Source organism: Onychomys torridus, chromosome 12, assembly GCF_903995425.1.
Source record: "Onychomys torridus chromosome 12, mOncTor1.1, whole genome shotgun sequence".
Classification (NCBI taxonomy): domain Eukaryota; kingdom Metazoa; phylum Chordata; class Mammalia; order Rodentia; family Cricetidae; genus Onychomys; species Onychomys torridus.
In genome coordinates this window covers 36,114,628-36,131,230 of record NC_050454.1, presented here as the reverse complement: position 1 = coordinate 36,131,230, position 16,603 = coordinate 36,114,628, and the positions used below count along the sequence as shown (strand labels likewise).

Sequence of the window (16,603 nt, the reverse complement as noted above, 5' to 3'; positions counted from 1 at the left end):
TTTGTAATTGATACTGTTGCCATGGGTTGGAAAAGGACATTGTCCTTGCCTCCTCTTTCGGAAAAATGCAGCCAATCTCATCTGGCCGTGTGGTTTTTAAACAGTCCTCGGGGAGTTGAAGAAATGCAATCCTGCCTTGGTGCCTCTGCTTCACAGGCTGAATGACCCACTGGGACTGAGTGGGACAAGCCTGGCGTCACCTCACATCCCAGCAGCCATGAAGAACTGGCTTGCTTAGACTGCTATACTTTTCTTGCACTGTGCTCTTAATGGAAATCACAGAACCACCATCCTTACTTCAGGGGAGCAGTTTCCTCTTTTGGAACCAAAAAATGTCAGACTAAGGAAACAGCTAATGTGTTCAAGCCACAGTGACAAGATGATCTCATTTTATGTGAAAAGTTTCAAAAGATGAAATAATTTTTGGAATAAGAAGTAACTGAGATTCAGAGTATTTGATTAACAAGATACTTTAAATGTTTCTCATGGGCATAGAGTCTTTCAAGTATGTTACCTATTTTCAACTAAAGTAGCCAAATATAGGCTATATTTTGCAGCTAGCAAATTCTAGGGAATGGAGAATCAAACCCTTCCTCTCTCTTTATATGTAGGTCATTCTTTTTATCTTAAAGTTACTGTTAAAGCTAACAGTAGTATATGAAAATAGTTCTATTACATATTTAACATTTTTAGAGGCAGGCATGGTGGCACATATCTTTAATCCCAGCAGTTGGGAGGCAGAGGCAGGTGGATTTCTGTGAGTTCAAGGCCAACCTGATCTACAAAGCGGCTTCCAGGACAGCCAGGGTTGTTACACAGAGAATCCTGGGGGGGGGGGGTAGAATTTAACATTTTCATAAGGACTAGGGGCTAGAGAGATGGCTCAGCTGTCATTTACTGCTCTTGCAGATGACATGGGTTCAGTTCTCAGCACCCACATGGTAGCTCATACCATCCATCACTCCAGTTATAGGATATCTGCCCTTTTTCTAACCTCCTTGGACACCAGACATGCACATGGTACACATACATACATGCAGACAGAAAAAAAAAAAACCTCCTATATATAAAATAAATCTTTAAAAATGTAAATAAGGGATGGTTTTTAATTCCAAACTAACCCTGAGCTGAATACTTTGGACACTTACACATATTCTCAGAAAGCATATGGTTCAGGTAGATAGGAAACCTAATATGTATTTGATACCATCTCACATGCCATGAGCAGAATAAACTTATGTGCTAATCTGCAAGTTGAAGTCTAGAAATCATGTGGTAATACAGAGACAAGAGAAAGGAAAAAGGCTGTAGATTTAGCTAAGGCGTCACTGGAGGATCTCAAATGAAGATGGGATAGGAGACAAGAAAAATGAGATTCCAGTGAGACACTCCAATATGAGGATTTTTACTTTTACAAGAAGGATGAGCCTTAGGTCCTGGATATGTTTTTCTGTGTTGTTGTTGTTGTTGTTGTTGTTGTTGTTGTTGTTGTGGTGGTAATGTAAGCAGTCCTGTGATCTGCAAATGGATACGGCTTGTGTCCTTTTCCAATGTGATGCTTATTTCCTTGTCATATTGTATTTTGTTGAGCAAATCTGAGGAAAGCTGACATCCTTGCCTTGTTATCCAGAATACACTGTTAATTCTGTAATTAATTAGGATGATGATCGCTGTGTATTGTTATACATACTCTTATCAATTTCAGTTCTTTTTTTTTTTAAGATTTATTTATTTATTATGTATACAGTGTTCTGCCTGCAAGTGTCTTTGCAGGCCAGAAGAGGGCACCAGATCTCATTACCAATGGTTGTGAGCCACCATGTGGTTGCTGAGTTTTGAACTCAGGACCTTTGGAAGAACAGCCAGTGCTCTTAACCGCTGAGCCATTGCTCCAGCTCCAATTTCAGTTCTTAAATATGTTGATACTTCGTGGCTGGAGAGATGGCTCTACCTAGGTTAGAGTCTAGGCCTTTGGTGATAGGGATGGTGTCTTAGGGGTTCTGTTGCCATGAAGAGACACTCTGACCACAGCAACTCTTAAAGAGGAAAACATTTAATTGAGGCTGGCTTATAGTTTCAGAGGTTCAGTCCCTTATCACCACGGTGGGAAACATGGTGTCGTGCAGGCGGCAGACATGGTGCTGGAGAAGGATCTGAGAGTTCTATATTTTGATTCACAGGCAGCAGAAGGAAACTGTCACAATAGACCTAGCTTGTGCATATAAGACCTCAAAGCCAGTCTCCACAGTGACACACTTCCTCCAACAAGGCCACACCCCTAATGTTGCCACTCCCTATGGGCCAAGCCTTCAGCATATGACTATGGTACCATTCCTATTCAAAACACCACAGGATGGGACACCATTTTTCTGTAGTACTTAGCTTGAGTGAAGTGGTTATCGTGTAAACGTCTTCTTTTTTTCTAGGTTTAGCCCCTAGGACGCAGGGGCTAATTGTACTGATCAAGCATACACGCCCCCAGAGCCTAATTTCAGAGATTAAGCCCCAATTTCTAGATGTTGCACTACCACATCCTTTTGTTTGGTTTTGGTTTTGGTTTGGTTTGCTTTGGTTGGTTTGGGTCTTCTTTGGAAATAGGGTCTTTCTATGTAGTCCTGGCTTTTCCTGGAGCTTGCTATGTAGTGTAGACCAGGCTGGCCTTGAACTCATAAATATCCTTCTTCCTCTGCCTCCTGAATGCTGGGACTAAATGCATGCACATCCTACCCCCACCCCACCCTCTGTTGGACCATTTCTTAATCACACCATAGGGGACGTTTCAGACTCAGACTGTAATACACAATTAAATGTTCTCTAGTGATCTTTGGTTTTTCAGATTCTAAACAAAACTAGCATCCGAGTGCTTAAATCAGTCTCCAACTTCCATAATTTCCATTAAAGTCGCCTTCTAAAGAAAGCCAGTACTACCAAGGTTGCACTGAATGGGAGAGGCGCTCTTTAATTTCTGGACTTCGTATCTCCTTTCAGAGCCATCAGGTGGTGAGGAAGGAGGAGAGCCAGAAATGACGCAGCAGGACACCGCTCCAGCTCCCGAGCCAGCAAACAAAACCAGACAGGTGACAGTCACTGTGAGCACGTGTAGCCATGCTACAGAACATCTAACATCTTGCTGGGGTTGGGGGAGGCTTTTACTCTCTTCGCCTCTCAAAAGGCCATGTTTTCCTAACTGTAAACCAGTGAGGCCTGGCTTCCCCGGTATTTTTCCTAATGTATTGCAGTGGGGGAAGAGCTGTGTCTGTGGAGTCATCACTGCCGTCACTGTCACTTCTCAGCGGGCGCCCGCACATAGCATTAAATTGGGTGAAATCCTTGATGTGGCTTCACCTGTCCGTCACGTCTATGGAAAGGCCCATGATAGTATCCACACAGCTAAGGGATTACTTCTATCTTGGGCTGACAACAGCTATGGCACTATATGATCTAGATGCCGGTCTTCCGTGGGGAAAGTCAACTCGTGTGGGGGTCCTATCATGGCATCCACACACAAGGCCACGATCTAAAACAGGCTTCACAGGACAGTACACAGGGTGTCGTGCCAGAGGCTTTGGCTATTTTCCATGTGTGGTGGTTTGAATAGGCTCATACGTTTGAATGCCCAGTCACTGTGATAGTGACTCTCTCAGATGGCAATAGTTGAGAGAGATTAGGGCTCGTGGCCTTGTTAGGGGAAGTGTGTCCTGGAGGTGGGCATTGAGGTTTCAAAAGCCCAAACCAGTCCCACTCTCTGTCTCTCTGTCTGTCTTGTCTCTCTGTCTGTCTACCTCCTGCCTCTCTCTTTCCTTCCCTCTCTCCCTCCCTAGCCTGCAGCTTATGGATCAGTTAAAGCACCAGCACCTGCCTGCCTGCCTGCCTGCTACAATGCTCTCTGCCATGATGATCATGGTCTAAACCTCTGAAACTGTGAACAAGCCCCCGATTAAATACTTCCTTTCATAAGAGTTGCCTTGGTCATGGTGTCTCTTCACAGCAACAGGACACTAAGTAAGACACCATCCCGTGTTGTCCCTCCCATGACCAGACTTTCCATGGGCCCCGTGAGCAGCCTCTGGTAGCACCTGAGGGCAGCTGGCTCATACTTCGGCAAGGGCATCTGCTTCCTGATTTCCAGGAGAAATTAGTGGGCTGTTGGCTTCCATGTGGGAAGCTGCCAGGGGTTCTGATTCCTGCTGGACTCTGGTATGTATTTCCTTTTACATCTGTTGTTCTCATGATGGCCAACCCAGAACTGGACAGTTCTCCTTTTCCCATTAGGTAAGTCATAAATTGAAGTCTCTAAGTGCAGTCCAACTGTTAGTATGTGTTATCCCAGGCCAACTCTCCGCAATTACTACTACCCATATTGCTCTCTAATGAACACACTGGCTCCTTCTGCCTTCTCCTTTTTCTGCCCATGTGGTGTCTGTGATCACTTGCATTGCTATAGCCACCCATTCCTGATTTATGTTCCTGCACATACAACCCATGTAACATGCATCTGCACAGATGAGTGATCTCCTCTCTAGTACTGCATGTAGCTTAGCTCGGCGGGAGCTCAGTGGCTTGAAAGGACACTGGCCCCGATACAACCTGCGTGGCATTGGTGACAGAGCTTGTAGACACTCTGCCACGTTGCTATAAATATGCATGCCACCATTGTAGGATTTGACCCTGTGCCATCTCAGCAAAAGCGTTTGCCACAGGCCTTCAATCGGAACCTCACTTGGAACAGCGGGTCTTATTATCACTAAGGTGGGGCCAGTGGTGGATTCCTCCTGTTGTAATGCTGTATAAAGAGCCAGCAGTTGCTTCTCTAGCATTCTCTGCTGAGTTCCTGCCCCTGCCCGTGCCTGAGATTAGAAGCCCATTGGAAGCATTTGCTCTGGTCGTTTTCCACAGCCCCATATGTGGCTTTCCGGGTGTCTGCTGACCTCTCACATGAAAGGACATGGCAGTAGGACATACAGACGTATGCCTGTCCTAGAAGGACCTTATCCTGCTCAGAAGCCTCTTGAGCATCTTTATCACAGCCCCACAGGGTACCTCTCTCTATTGAGTTTTCAGAGGATGGGAATTGGGCGAGGAGGGGTATGAAGTATTGCACAAGCCCCAAGCATGGCTGCAGCTCTTTTGCATTTACGGGCACACACAGACTGTGGTAAGATTCTTTATCCCTAGTAATTTTGTGAGGTATCATACACATGTTATCAGACGATAGTAATCCCCAGACTCTCACAGCTGTGCCTGGCCTTTGCACTGGTGTGGATTCATCTCCTGTTCTTTTAGGGACGCACACATCTTTTAAATGCTGTTCTAAACCTGTGAAATACTCAAAGGTTTCGCATCATGTCACTGTATTAGTTACTTTCCTGTTTCTGTGGTTAAACACTGTGACCGAGGCAACTTAAAAGAAAATGTGTTTATTTGGGCTTACGGTTCCAGAGGGCTACAATCCAGATGTCGGGGCAGAGCAGCAGGCAGGCATGGCAGCTAGAGTCAGATGCTAAGAGCTCCCATCTATAACCACAAGGACAAAGTACAGAGAAAGAGCACGAGGAGTGTCAGGAGGCTTTTAAACCCCAAAGCTCGCCACAGTGGCACACTTTCTCCATCAAAGCCACATCTCCTACACTTCTCCCAACAGTGACACCAACTGGGTACCAAGCATCCAGGGGGCATTTCATTCAAACCACTGTAGTCATCTAAATAATGAAACCTTTTTATAGGATGTGGGCAAGGTAACAAAGTCCAGGGCTACCCCCTCAAGACATGGGGACTGGGAAGGCAACCTTGAGAATACTCTGAAGGTCCAGTGTTGACCACTGAAAGTGTCTGGAAATTGGTCTTGGAATCCAGTAGCTAATAAATTTAAAAAAATACTTTAGCAAAGTCTAATGAGCATGGAAAGACTCTTATCACTTCTGTCTATTGTTCAGTAGAAAGAGTAAAGGTGAGCAGTGTCAGGATGTGGGAGCTATCTTATTTAGCTCTCTGTCATCCATGGCCATTCTCCAGGAACCATCTGGCTTCTTCACACATTATACCAAACGTTGAAAAGGCTGTTGGCTGGGTGAAAAATCTCTACTCTTCCTAACTCCTATGTTTCTGTAATTTTGTCATAGCTCTCAAGCAGACTATCCTGCTTGATATTTACTCCATACACACACACACACACACACACACACACACACACACACACACACACACACACACACACACACATACATACATACATACACACACACATACATACATACATACATACACACTCACACACACACATACATACATACATATATACACACACACATACATACATACATACACACACACACACACACACACACACACACACACACACTCACAGTAAGTTAACTTTACAGAAAAGATACAGCACCGAAAGGAAAGAGAAGTGATAAAGAAAAAAAGTGTAAATGTTTCCAGTCCTCAGTGGCAATCAGTCATGTGGGAAGCATTCTCAGTGTGTGCCAACTGCCTCTTCTCTCAGTGACCGCCTCATCGGTGTACCACCTGACAAGAGAACAGTCCATGCTGTTTGCCTGATGTCTTTTTCCCTGAGGTGGTCACCTGTGGTTTGTGGATAGAGCCGGCTGATTACTGTGAATAGTCATGCACCTTGGGACAGAATGGGATGAGCTGCAAGCTTTCTGCTGGCTGGTCCTAGGGCTGTGGTCTTTCAAATGCCTGGTTAAAGGCGGAAGGAGGCCCTGTGAGGTTACGGTGATCTGTACCACAGTGGACATTCACCTTCCTCATCCTGATCCCAACTTTCCATAGCTCCCATGCATAATCATTTGCCACCCCTTGATCCCTCCCCCTCTCTCCTCACAGCTGGACCAGCTCTCCTGGCTAGCATCAGTGGAGAGAATGCTACTATGTGTGTATCACCCTGAGAATTGCAGGTGATGAGACAATCCAGGAAACCTTGCTGAAACCACACGCTCAGATCTGTCCCTTTGTATTTTGCATTTAATTTTCTTTTTGTAAATTCTTAGAATCTTTTCTATACCCACAGTTGTCCTAAATTCTACAGTGATGGTGCACAGTGTGACGTTCTCCTCTTATTCATTGTGCCATACTTCTGAGGAGCCTTTGTTCCAAAAGGTTTCCTTTAGTCCTGGAAGGGCATTCTCCAATTACTGTCCTTTTGCACGTTCTTCTCTTCCTATTTGATATTACTTCTTTTTCGGTAATATCTTTTGGCTCCCATATTGGGGACTTTATTTAAATGTCTAGCTAACCTAAGCTCTGTTTGTATAGAAGAACAATTCTCTTTTTAAAAAAAAAATTGATTTAGAACATTTTTTTTAATTAGTGTAACTATTGGGAAGATGATAGTCACAAACTTGATTTTTAAAACCCCCAAATGTCACTTCCTTGCAGTGTTTTTCTTTGCCCATTCATGTTCTTCCAAGCAAAGAAGATTCAGTAGTATATCTAGAAGTCTAAGGAAGTCTACAGCTAGCATGTAGAGCAAGTGTGGTGATACACACCTCTATTCCCAGTGCTTGGGAGGTTGAGAGAGGAAAATCTTCTGTTCTGGGCCAGCCTGAGCTACACCACTGGACCCTCTCTCAAGAAAAGGAAAAAGGGGAATAGTGCACAAGTATGCCATGACGGTGGGAAATGGTGGGAAGCCCAAAGCTCTGTGCTCTCCCTTGCTAGACATCCTCATCTGTCCAGAGAATAGTCCATTGGCAGGAAGGACCAGGGGAAGGAAGCGGTAATGGGGTGTTTGCTTGGCTTCCAGGGTAGGAGGTTAGAACGGAATAAGGATGGGATCAGGAGACAATTTGTTCTAGCTGTAGACTTCCTTAGACCCCTTCAAGTACTGGGCTTCTTCACAGCCCATCAGGTCAGTCTCATTCATTGTTAGTTTCCACCTCCACCCAGCCTGAACCCACTTTCCATTTTCTCCATTTTCCAAAATAGGGTTGAAATTTTTGCACCAAAGTTGTCTTTTCTGGTGTCTTGGACTTTATAGGTATATACCTTTCCAACCTTCTTCATTTTGAGATTGATTTGTGCTGTGAGAAACAGTCTTCAAGCATGTAGTATTTAATACTTAAGAAATTGAGAATTAATTGTGTCATAAATGCTTAAAAGCTGTGTTTAGCCAGGTATGGTAGTGCACACCTTTACTCCCAGAATCTGGGAGGTAGAAGCAGGAGGATCTCTGTGAGATTGAGGACAGCCAGGACTACAGAGTGAGTCCCAAGCCTACCAGGGCTAGATAGCAAGACCCTGTCTTTAAAAGATTTCTGTTCTTGTGTTTACTGAGTACACATGATTCTTCAGACTACATATTTAAGACTACTATAAAGACAGGACATCATTTATGGGTTGTTTAGGTCTCATCCAATGGAAATAACTTTTAGAAGTGGTAAGTGGCTAGTCTATATCTGCCATATTGTCTGTGCTATCTACAAGGGTAGACAGCAACTGTCAGAAGACAGCAGGCTAAAGTTAGCAATTCAGAATTGCATTTTTATTTTTAACTCCAGAATTGAAGAGCCCATACCCTTAATAAGTGAGCTCATGTTTAGGTTTAACTCACGTCATGTTTGAATTAATCATCTTTTAAACCTGAAAATCTGTAATCAGCACATTAAACCTAAAAGGACCAGGCAGATGCCATAACAGGCTGCTCAGTCTTCTTCCAGAGACCAGCCTCAATTTCAGTTTCCTGAGACTTGAGCAAGCAGTTTCTGGGAGGGCCGTGAACAAAAGACACCGTCCTTGCAGTAGCTCCCTTTCTGCGTGTACTCTGACTGCTCAAGGTTCAGCCAGTTGTTTACTGTCTGGGACCCCTCACCAACTTAGAGCTACGTGCATGGGTCAATGTGAACATGTGAGGCCAGCCAGCCCCCATGGCAGCTCAAGGACAGAGCCTGGGCCACTGAGTCAGCCTCCACAGTCAGTATATGCTAGGCAAGCTAGCCTCCATGGCAGCTCCAGGACAAAGCCTAGGATTTGTCCAGGCCTACCTGAAAATGGATAACTGTAACCCCCAACTAACCCTAGCCAATTAAAAGTTATTAACATGATTGCCACTAGCATAAACCAATTCTGAGTCTGTTCCTGTGTAGTCTGTAGACCCCAGGCCCCCTTGCTTTAAAAACCCTGCCCCATTGCTATGCAGGGCATCTGCTCTGCTGCTACATCAGACGGACGGAGAGTCCTGAATTACCTCGTAGTAAAAAGATTCTTTGCTTTTGCATTGGATTCAGTCTCTTGGTGGTCTTTGGGGGACTCTGGGTACAACAAAACCTTCTTGTAGAGAATAGCTCCATATGCTAAGTAAGAAAACAAAATAGGTGTCTACATCAGCTTCCCCAGAACCTTCATAATGGTTAACATAACATAATTCTGGTAATAATTTGGGGGGGAGGGTGTCTTTGTTGTTGTTTTGAGATAAGATCTCTCTGTCTCTGTCTGCCTGCCTCCCCTCTCTCTCTCTCTCTCTCCCTCCCTCCCTCACCTATGGCTCTTCCCCCATATACACACACACACTCCTCACTCCATCCCCTACCCTAAACCTCTCCCTCCCAGGGGCTGGGCTTCGCTTCCCTTCCCCCAGCCTGATCCCTAGATATAAAACTCAGTGGTCTTGGCTGCACTGGTCTCTTGATCTCTTGGCCCAGGCTGCCTCTCTTGCTCTCCCTCCTCCTCTCTCCCCCCAGGGTCCAGTTTAGTCTGCTGGCCATGATCAGCCTGGACTCTTCCCTTGGCCTGCTTTCTCCCTTCTCACTACAGTTAAACTCTCCATCCTTTAGGAATAGTCATGGCCTCCACTTTCCTTCTTTTGTTCACTACCGCATGGCAGTCTTCCTGCCTCGGCCTCCCAAGTGTTGGTTATAGGCCTGGTTCCAACATGTGCTTTAGGGACTCAGCTAATTACATCCAGACCTTTGCCTCAGAAGGAAGAGCTCAATGCTTCCTTGTTCTGTAATTAGAGGCGTATGGCCATCTGGCATCTCCTGTGACATATTAGCAGCCTTGGCCCAGTTTCTTACTGGCATGTACCAACATTAAATGGACATGAATCTAAATCCACAAGGCAGCTTAACTTTCTAAGTAAGAAAGACAGTATCTTTATTTTCTTAAGCTGCAAGGCAATTGGTCTTCACAGGTTTTTTGTTTAAACTGTAAAGAAGCTAAGGATGAAAGATTCCCATGTTATTTTAATCTGTACTACTGCCTGAAACAATGTCTAAACAATGTTGTTGTTGGCCCAGTGTCTTAAAGAAGTTATAGACCATTGTATCCCTCTTTGATTTGAGGCTGTAGGCATTCCTAATCTTCAGGCTTTCTTGTTGTTGTTGTTGTTGTTGTTGTTGTTGTTGTTGTTGTTGGTCTCACTATGGAGCTCTGGCTGTGCTGGAACCCACTATATAGACCAGACTGGTCTCAAACTCACAGAGATCCACCTTCCTCTGCTTCTCCTGCTGGGATTAAAGATATGTGTCACCATGCCTGGCCTTAGTCTGCTCACCTTCTTAAAAAGTTATTCATCTACAGTTATTTGAGCAGAGCCGTAGAGAAAAGACTGCTGCTGGTGACTGACTGGCTAAACAGATACCCTCTACCTGGAATGAATCTAACTTTCTACTTCCATTTTACATCTTTCTTGGCAACCTGCATGAAATGTTGCATAAAAATCCAGCGCAGGAAACATTTATTTTGCTGCTTATGATTAATACATGTGGAACCTGCACATTCCATTTTATAAATCAAAGTTTTAGTCCAAATTTCCTGCTTTTCTACCTTAAAGAACAAAAACTCAGCTTAAAAATAGCACGAAGCTATGTAGGGTCCTTGGGGCTCGGGGCCACTGGCAAATCAATCACTCTGGGTGCTGGAGTGTGGGGCCTGTTTTCAGACCGTTAGCAAGAACATTTATTCTGTGGTCATTTTGCAGTGACTACATGGGTACAGCTGTTTGGCACAGCTGGTTTTGTAAAAGCATAAGTAAATACATCCTACTTTGGATTTTCTCTGATGTTGAAAAGAGGGACGGAGCGGGTACTACAAACAGTGCTGCTTGGAAGTGCAGCCTCCTCACAGGCAACTCATGGAAAACTTCAGTCGGTTGTGGACTGCCTTGCCACATCATCATTGTAAGCACATCTATTTCTGCCTGCATTTTACAAACCAACCACTGACTTCCATCTCTAATAATCTGCACACATCAAACACATGTATACACTCACTCACTCACACATTTTGATCTCTGTTCAAAGATTTTTCCAGTCTTACGTCATCTGTACTTTCTGACTTTCTCAAATTCTGTCGGCTCAGCTGCTGCATAACAGCTCCAGTGTGCCCTCCAGCATCTCTGTGGATTGTTACCAAGGTACTCTGAGGAGTTTGTGCCTGGCAGAAAATGCTTTGGGATTCATAACATCCATTGACACTTCATCCTGCAAAGATGAGCGTTTTCTCATTTATATTTCATTACAGCCTACCGAGTGTTTCTTGACACGACCAAAGGAAACAGAGGAAGCCCGGAAGACCAGGAAGTGGAAAAAGGTACTAGGAACAGTTTGTTACAGGGGTCTGGACACATGTGGCTTTTATATACAATACTTAAGTGAAGTTATTTCGGTCCCTAACTAAGAGATTCAGAAATTGCAAGATTCAGTGAGATCTGTTAACTTTCCTAAGGCTTCTAGGAATAAGTTTTCTTTAGGGAACTAAAACTACTCTTTCCTGACTCCCATGTCACTCTTGTGAAACACCAAGTGCTTTCTTGCCCACTGGGTTTTCACTGTGGCATCACACATAGATTCTAATCTAGACGGAACCCAGAGCTTCTCTGACACTTCTCCTCTACTTTATCCAAGAAAATCCATTACCCTCTTCCTATCCATTCCAGCTTTAAGCCATATACACAAAAGTAATAACAAAAAGAAAACAAGCAGAGGAAGGCACTATTGAGTATTTCTAACTCTAACTCAGGCCATACTGCAAAGCAAACACTCCCCTTCCTCTTAAATAATGGCTCTTTGCACAGAGAAGACGCTGCTGCTCCTTTGCAGACTCAGCTTTCCCCTCCACAGCAGCTGTGAGAACAGCAGTGCGCTTCTCTCCAGGTCAAGCAAGGTCTGCTGCTGAAGTCTGCTGAGGAAATGATTGGGAGGAGAGAAAAGAGGATCCAACCAGTTAGCTATTTAACAGCAAGCATTTAGAAAGGAGTGTGCATATGTATGTTTTCTTTCCTCTAAAATGGCTGAGGTTTGGCAAGCCCTTAAAGAAGTGCCTTTAACTTCACACAGGGCCTTGAGGAGCCTTAGGCACCAGGTCAGAGCTCTGGCTAGCTTAGCTTAGGCGAGGTCATGCTAACATATGCCCATGGTGACAATGTTAGATTGATATCTTTGATGGAACCTTGAGTAGTTCTGACACTGGGAGTCAGGGAGTCGGTAGGAATCACTCTTTCTGGGTCTTTGGAGAAACAGTAGAAGGAAATAAGGGAGTTTATGACAAAAATGGACAATTGTGCTTCCATCTATTGTATACGTTAAATAAAAGTTTATACAAAGTTGTCCACATCAAAAGAGATGAGAGAAAGTATCTTCTGGGACATCTCTTCTATTGTGTTCCCGTGGGGCCTTGGGATCAGCTCCTAAACCAGGAGACTTAGTAACATCAAGTCCACTTTCCAGTGAGCGCCTGTGCTCAGCTTAGTCTGCAGAAGCTCAGTCTGAGGCTCGCCACCTAGAAGGCAGGTTGTACAAGAAGTTCTCAAAATTCTGCTCTTTCAAGAGTACAGATCATTTAGGAGTAAAAGAGAAGTTTCCATAGCAACAAGACCTTTAACAGAAAAATACCCTACCACTGAGCTGAATGCAAATTTTTCACTTCTGAAAGATGCAGACCAGACATTACAAGGAGCCCTTTAGATTATCTCCTCATTTTTCAAGCACTCACTGTGTCTAAGAAGTATTGCAAGAAGATTTCCCACTCAGCTATCAAAAAAAAGCTACTTGGTGTTTAAATGCCAGAGAAATGAACCTATGCCACGTTGCTATTCTAAAATCTAGTGTTCTGCTTTTTTTTTTTTTCTTCTCTTGTTCTAGAAGAAAATTTCTGATATTCTTGCAAAATCAGAACCCAAACCAGGGAGCCCTGGAGACCTTCAGCAGCTTGTCAAGGACCATTACAGTGGCAGTCGTTCTGTGATTGAGTTAGAAGAGTTGAACCTACCAGGTAGAGCCGGGCTTTGGTTGTCCTAAGGACCGGGAATAGACAGGGTCATTTCTCCTCTACTGTTTTATCCATATCTCTGCTGGCGGAATTTATACATTTTCTTTGCTCGTAATCCTCCTCCCCCATCTAATACTTTGTAGCTCGTAGTGATTTATTTGGGATACTAAAAAAGGTATTTGCTGAACTGAATACTAGATTTGTGCATGTACTTTATCTTTTCCTGGAAAGATTCATTGTTCAGTACACAATTTTAGCAGACCCTTCACAGAGTAAATGTCTCTGATGAAGATAGATATTAAACTCACATAAGGACACTTCACACATTGAAAAGTATTGGTGTGAAACTTTGTTGACCCTTCTTTTATAAATAAGAATTTTAGCTTAGGAAGCCTGTTAAGCTAGGTCCTGAATCCCAGAACTCAGGAGCCTGAGGCAGAAGGATCATAGCAAGTGTGAGTCCAGCCTAAACACCCTATCTCCAAAAAATTACCAAGATTTTTTTAATAAGCATTTAGTTGTATTGTTGTGGTGTCATGGTTTCAGTTTTAGAGTGGTATTCGGGTTGTACCTAAGACTCTTTCAAGCCAACTAGCCAAACGTAGTCATAGAATTCTGCATTTCCCAGATACCGCTGTAGCTTGAGGTCCAGTACCTTATTTAGAATTTAGAAGATACTGCAAAAATACAGTGCCTACTCTGGGCTTTTAGATTCTGACGCATCTGTGAGGTTCCTGGGCAAGGACAGGAGAAAACAGATGTTATCCTGAAAGCAAACCATGAGAGCTTTGGCACCGCTGCTCAAGATAAGCTATTCCAAGACTACTGGAAACATCTAGTGCTGCTTTGGGAAGAAATCAACGGTAGCTGACTTTCCATTACAGCTCTATGCTTTCTAGAAGCTTGAGAAGCTGAAGAACAGCCTGTTCCCTGCATAGTTATAATTCTTCTGTGCTATTTTTTGAAGTGCGCTTTGGGATTAGCAGCAGGAGTGCCCCCCCCCATCTGTTCTTTTCCAAGACAGTTGCCCTTGAGGGAACTGGAGGCATGCACTTGGATGTGAACAGGGTCTGGAATCTAAAGTTTACTGAGCCCAGAGGGCTGCTCCTCCAGTGTGAGAGCTGTATCCTGCCTGCTCTGTGGCAGGAGCCAAGTGGTGTCACAGATCCTCTGCTCAAGCTGAGGCTGAGGTCCAGTTTTTACTGTGACTCAGTTCCTCTTCTAGTTCCTCATGAGCATGTAACTTGAGCCCTGGAAGGATTTGTGAAGGACATCCTGCTATTCTGTGACCTCAGAGAACATCATAAACCTTGACTCTATGTAGAATTTTTGAGAGCAAACAGTTATAAGAAGCCCTTGGGATTCATCTGAGTTCCATAATAAGTTTGTGTTATATTATTGTTATATTAAAGCCCCATAACACAACTGGGTAAGATCATGGACTTTATTTTTCTTTTTGGGGAACAAGTGTATTGGAAACAGCTAGAAAGAACAGGCTTTATTATTAGCTAATAGATGACTATTCTGAGACATAGTCAATTAAGGCATTGTTAGAAGATTTCATAGAAAAGACCCTAGTCACCACACCAAGACCAAGACCAGCCTCTGGGGGTAGTAACCATGCTAGCTGAAGAGATAGATGATGCCATTTGTTATCTGGAATAAGTTAAAGAAGGGATGTCAGTTATAAAGTATTGTTCCTAATCAGTTTGTTGAGTGTCTGACTGGATTTTAATCTGAGGCTGTTTGTGTCTGAAGGGCAAGAACATGTCCTCTTAATTACCATTAATTTTGCTGTACACTGCTAGCATGTTACACATGGGAACTTAATTAGGAATTTCCAGACCAAAGGCATCTGGAGCTAATTAACCTCTACTGTCTCCGGAGGGCTGGTTTGGTTTAGATCAGTGACCCTAAGTGCCTGCAGTCCAGCTGCAACCAACTCACCCAGGAGTCTCCTCCAAAGAAACACAAGCCACCCTCAGGGACTTAGCTGAGTAGAGGCCATTCCTGTTATCACTGTTCTGTATAAAGCTCTCCAGATGAGTCTGACCCTGTCTCAGCTAGGAGAATTGTAACTGTAAAGGCCATCAAAGGCTCCCTGCCTCTACTGAGGCAACAACTTTGAAAGTATTATATAATATGAGTTATATGTAGCATATGTATCATTAAATTAAATCATACTGCATTCAGTAATAGTTGACTCCCTAATACCCTATGTTTATACAGAAACTTTTCTTATAGAAGGAATTGAATTGATAACCATAATGTTACTTTTTTATATATCTCAGGCTCAAAGTGAATGATTCCACTCAGAGTTAATATTGTTACATAATTCATGGTCAGCAGAGGCCTGTTTTATTTTGATGTGTTGTGTTGTATTTTATAGCTAGGCTAAATTGTTATATTTTGATACATTATTCTCATTCTTTCCAAATCTATACTATATTTCCTTTTCTTGTAAGTATTTAAATAGTTGCTACACATTTTTATGTATGCATTCTTATATGCCATTTGGGTATATATTTTTATTTTTAGAACTTACATTTGCAGAGCCTCTCATTCTGTTTCTTCACACTTTTTCCAGATATGCCAGATGTGGCTTTGTGTACATCCAAGTCATTTCTTTGAGATGCTACATAGTGTTTCACTTCTTTCATCTGCCACAAAGCTCTCACCCCTTTTCCCAGATGTGGACATGTGTATGGCTTCCCACATCTCAAGATCATAAATTTTGCCAATATTAATCTTTTTGTGTATCCATTTACAGGACACACAAAAATTTCTTTCCATTGTTTACCCAGAAAATAAATCAGGGAATCACAGCGTATATAATCTTAATATTATTACTTTCCAAAATAAGTTTAGCAGTTGACAACTCTGCCTTCATTGGTAAATGTTGCCATCACCCCACATCCTCTGTAACTCTTACTATTGCACAACTTCTGACCTTTGCCATCCTACTGACTGTTCCCCCCTTGCTCTGTCAGTTTGCTCCCCTAGGTAACGAATGGATTTGAGGTTCTCTCATGAATTTCTCAGCTGCTTCACCTAGCCTCTGCACACCACCTCATTCATAAATCTCAAATGTAAAGATGCTTCACCCATCTGTAAATGATATGCAGAGCTTTTACTTCACTGCTCAAGAGTTAAAAGTTCTTATCCCAGGGATGAGCCGGGTTATCCAATACACACTGGTCATTCTCGTATATACACACACAACAAAAATGTACTCAACAGGTTATATTTCTATACATGTGCATATATGTGTGTGTCACGATAACAATGGAAAGATGCTATCAATTTGAGAGTGGGGGCATGGAAGGGATTGGTGGAGAGGACTTGGGGCTTAGCTAAAAGGAGAGAGGAGGAGGGA

The 16,603-nt window shown here is 43.3% G+C and overlaps 1 protein-coding gene across 1 annotated transcript in view; it reads left to right on the top strand.

The window, feature by feature from the left end:
• The window catches only part of Cmss1 (cms1 ribosomal small subunit homolog), a 31,614-nt gene that overhangs the window by 2,852 nt on the left and 12,159 nt on the right, over positions 1-16,603 (top strand). Inside the window, exons 2-5 of the mRNA XM_036203437.1 lie at positions 3,006-3,077; positions 11,262-11,374; positions 11,482-11,550; positions 13,101-13,230. Of these exons, the coding sequence (XP_036059330.1) occupies positions 3,006-3,077; positions 11,262-11,374; positions 11,482-11,550; positions 13,101-13,230 (384 nt within the window). The remainder of the gene's footprint in view (positions 1-3,005; positions 3,078-11,261; positions 11,375-11,481; positions 11,551-13,100; positions 13,231-16,603) is intronic.